The sequence below is a fragment of the Gloeophyllum trabeum genome (assembly GCF_000344685.1).
Source record: "Gloeophyllum trabeum ATCC 11539 unplaced genomic scaffold GLOTRscaffold_00291, whole genome shotgun sequence".
Classification (NCBI taxonomy): Eukaryota; Fungi; Basidiomycota; class Agaricomycetes; order Gloeophyllales; family Gloeophyllaceae; genus Gloeophyllum; species Gloeophyllum trabeum.
This window is the reverse complement of record NW_006920699.1, coordinates 1-2,114: the sequence shown is the minus strand read 5'-3', so window position 1 is coordinate 2,114 and position 2,114 is coordinate 1. Positions and strand designations below refer to the sequence as shown.

At 55.0% G+C, this 2,114-nt stretch overlaps 1 protein-coding gene across 1 annotated transcript; it reads left to right on the top strand.

Moving 5' to 3' along the window:
• Positions 1 to 666: 666 nt before the first annotated feature.
• Positions 667 to 975, top strand: GLOTRDRAFT_11429 (uncharacterized protein; the record flags this gene model as incomplete). Its single annotated transcript, XM_007873527.1, has 1 exon — positions 667 to 975. A coding segment is annotated over one exon (309 nt), but the record flags the coding sequence as incomplete, so codon positions are not given.
• Between the last annotated feature and the right edge of the window lie 1,139 nt (positions 976 to 2,114).

Here is a 2,114-nt window from a genome sequence, read left to right as displayed (position 1 = left end):
TCTCTTCCTTAGCATTAATAGAGCTTGACTCAGGCATCTTTGTGTGTATCTGGACGCCTGCCAGCTTCCCAGTTGGACAGGTTATGAGCCCAACGCTTTAGAGGCTCCAGATCGCACTTTTCGCCCGTCCTACAGCCTCTACAGCGCTCCTACTCTTATCAGAGCAAGATCTCAGCCTATCCAGCCCTCCATCTGCTCTCTAACCCATTTTTGTCTCCTGCGCTCTCCAGATCGTTCCTATCGGTCCCTGTCGTCGTCCTAGGCTTGTTCGTCGCGCCGTTTCGCCCTAGACAATCCCTGGACGTCCCATCTCGCGCCCACTCGCTCCTGCAACTCCATCTTCCTCCCATTTCATTCCCAACTGCTCTCTACTGCCCCTAGACTGTCTCTGCTGGTCTTTGCTTCGCTCTTAGGCTGCTCATCGCTCCCTATCGCTCCCATCGTCGTCTTATCGCCTCTCATCGCTCTTTTCGTCGCTCAGCAATGTCTCAAGCCAAGAGGACTTTCCCTGCTCTTGGGGAGAGGAACTATGGCTCCTGGGCTGATGATATGGAGGCCTATCTCAAGACTCTTGACCTCTGGGACGTCACTAGCGATCCTACAGCCGCTCCTGAGCTCTACTCGGAGACTACACCCACCATCGAAGACAAAAGGGAGCAGAGGAAGTGGGAGGCGCGAAAGGGGAGAGCTGCTGGAGAGATATGGTTGGCTTTGGAGGATGGGCAGAAGGTGCATGTGAAGGAAGTGAAGACGGATCCGTTGAAGATGTGGGAGAAGTTGAGGGAGGTCCATGTTCAGCAGAAGCCTGGTGCGCGTTTCAACGCTTATGATGTTCTCCTGGGCTTGAGGAAGGATGAGGGCGAGTCCCTGGTCTCTCTGATGGCCAGAGCGGACAAGGCCATGCAGGATATCCGCTCCCTTCGCCCCAAGGACTTCACCATTGAGCAGCTGGAAGAGGAACTCGCTTCCATGTCTCTCATTCGCTCCCTCCCTGCTGAGTACAACAACTTCGTCTCCTCCTTGCTCCTGCTCGACTCTCTCAGCCTCTCGAAGCTCCAGAGCGCGTTCCAGAACGAGGAGACTCAGCGTACCACTCGAGGCTTCTCCTCTACCCCCTCTCTCGCTCTCAAGGCCTCTGGCAGTCCCTCCTTCGCCCCTGACGTCCGCTGCTCATTCTGTGATGCTGTGGGCCACTCTGAGGCCTCTTGCTTCGCCAAGGAGAAGGCTACGAAGGCTGCGAAGGCCAAGACTGCTGAGCGTCGCCAGGAGCGGTCTGATCGTCGCAAGGGAGGTGCTAGTGTCCAACTGGGAAGCTGGCAGGCGTCCAGATACACACAGAGATGCCTGAGTCAAGCTCTATTAATGGTAAGGAAGTACAGAAATATACAGAGGGACATACCTGAGTCAAGCTCTATTAATGCTAAGGAAGAGAGCTTGACTCAGGAGCGCATTTTCGCTCTTCTGGGAGCGTGGGAACCAACTGTACAGTATGGGAAATGCAAGGGAAAAGCGCAGAGTTAAAGGGGCTAAGTCACCAGGGTAAAGGAAGCCAAAATAGCGAAGTGGTTACCACCACTAGCAGGGATGCATACCTGGAGGTTTTGGTTCAATCCCCAGTCAGCGCACTTTTTACCTCCAATAGCTACGAGGCCCCAGAACGCGCAGGAGGCGTCCGAGATGCCTGGGGAGTCTGCTAACGCTGCGGAGTACGCTGGCAAAGCAAGTGTCGCTCTCTCTGCTTCTGAGCGCGTTTCTTGGCTCTCTAGTCTGGCAGCTGCTAACTGGAACACCGATACAGGCGCTACTTCACACATGACCCCCCATCGTCGCTGGTTCCGCTCCTACTCTCCCCACATCGTCCCTGTTCGCCTCGCCAACAACCAAGTCATCTATTCGGCTGGGATGGGGTCTGTAGTGTTCGAGCCGTTGATTAGAGGGTCTAGTGCGCCTGCCGTAGTCTTCCACGATGTCCTACATGTTCCTCAGCTTGGATCGAATCTATTATCTGTCTACCACCTTACCAGAGCGAAGGGCTATCGCTGCGAGATCCAGGATGCGACTGCTTCGTTCTATCTCAGTGGCAAGCTCCTGTTCACCGCCTCCATCAACGATCG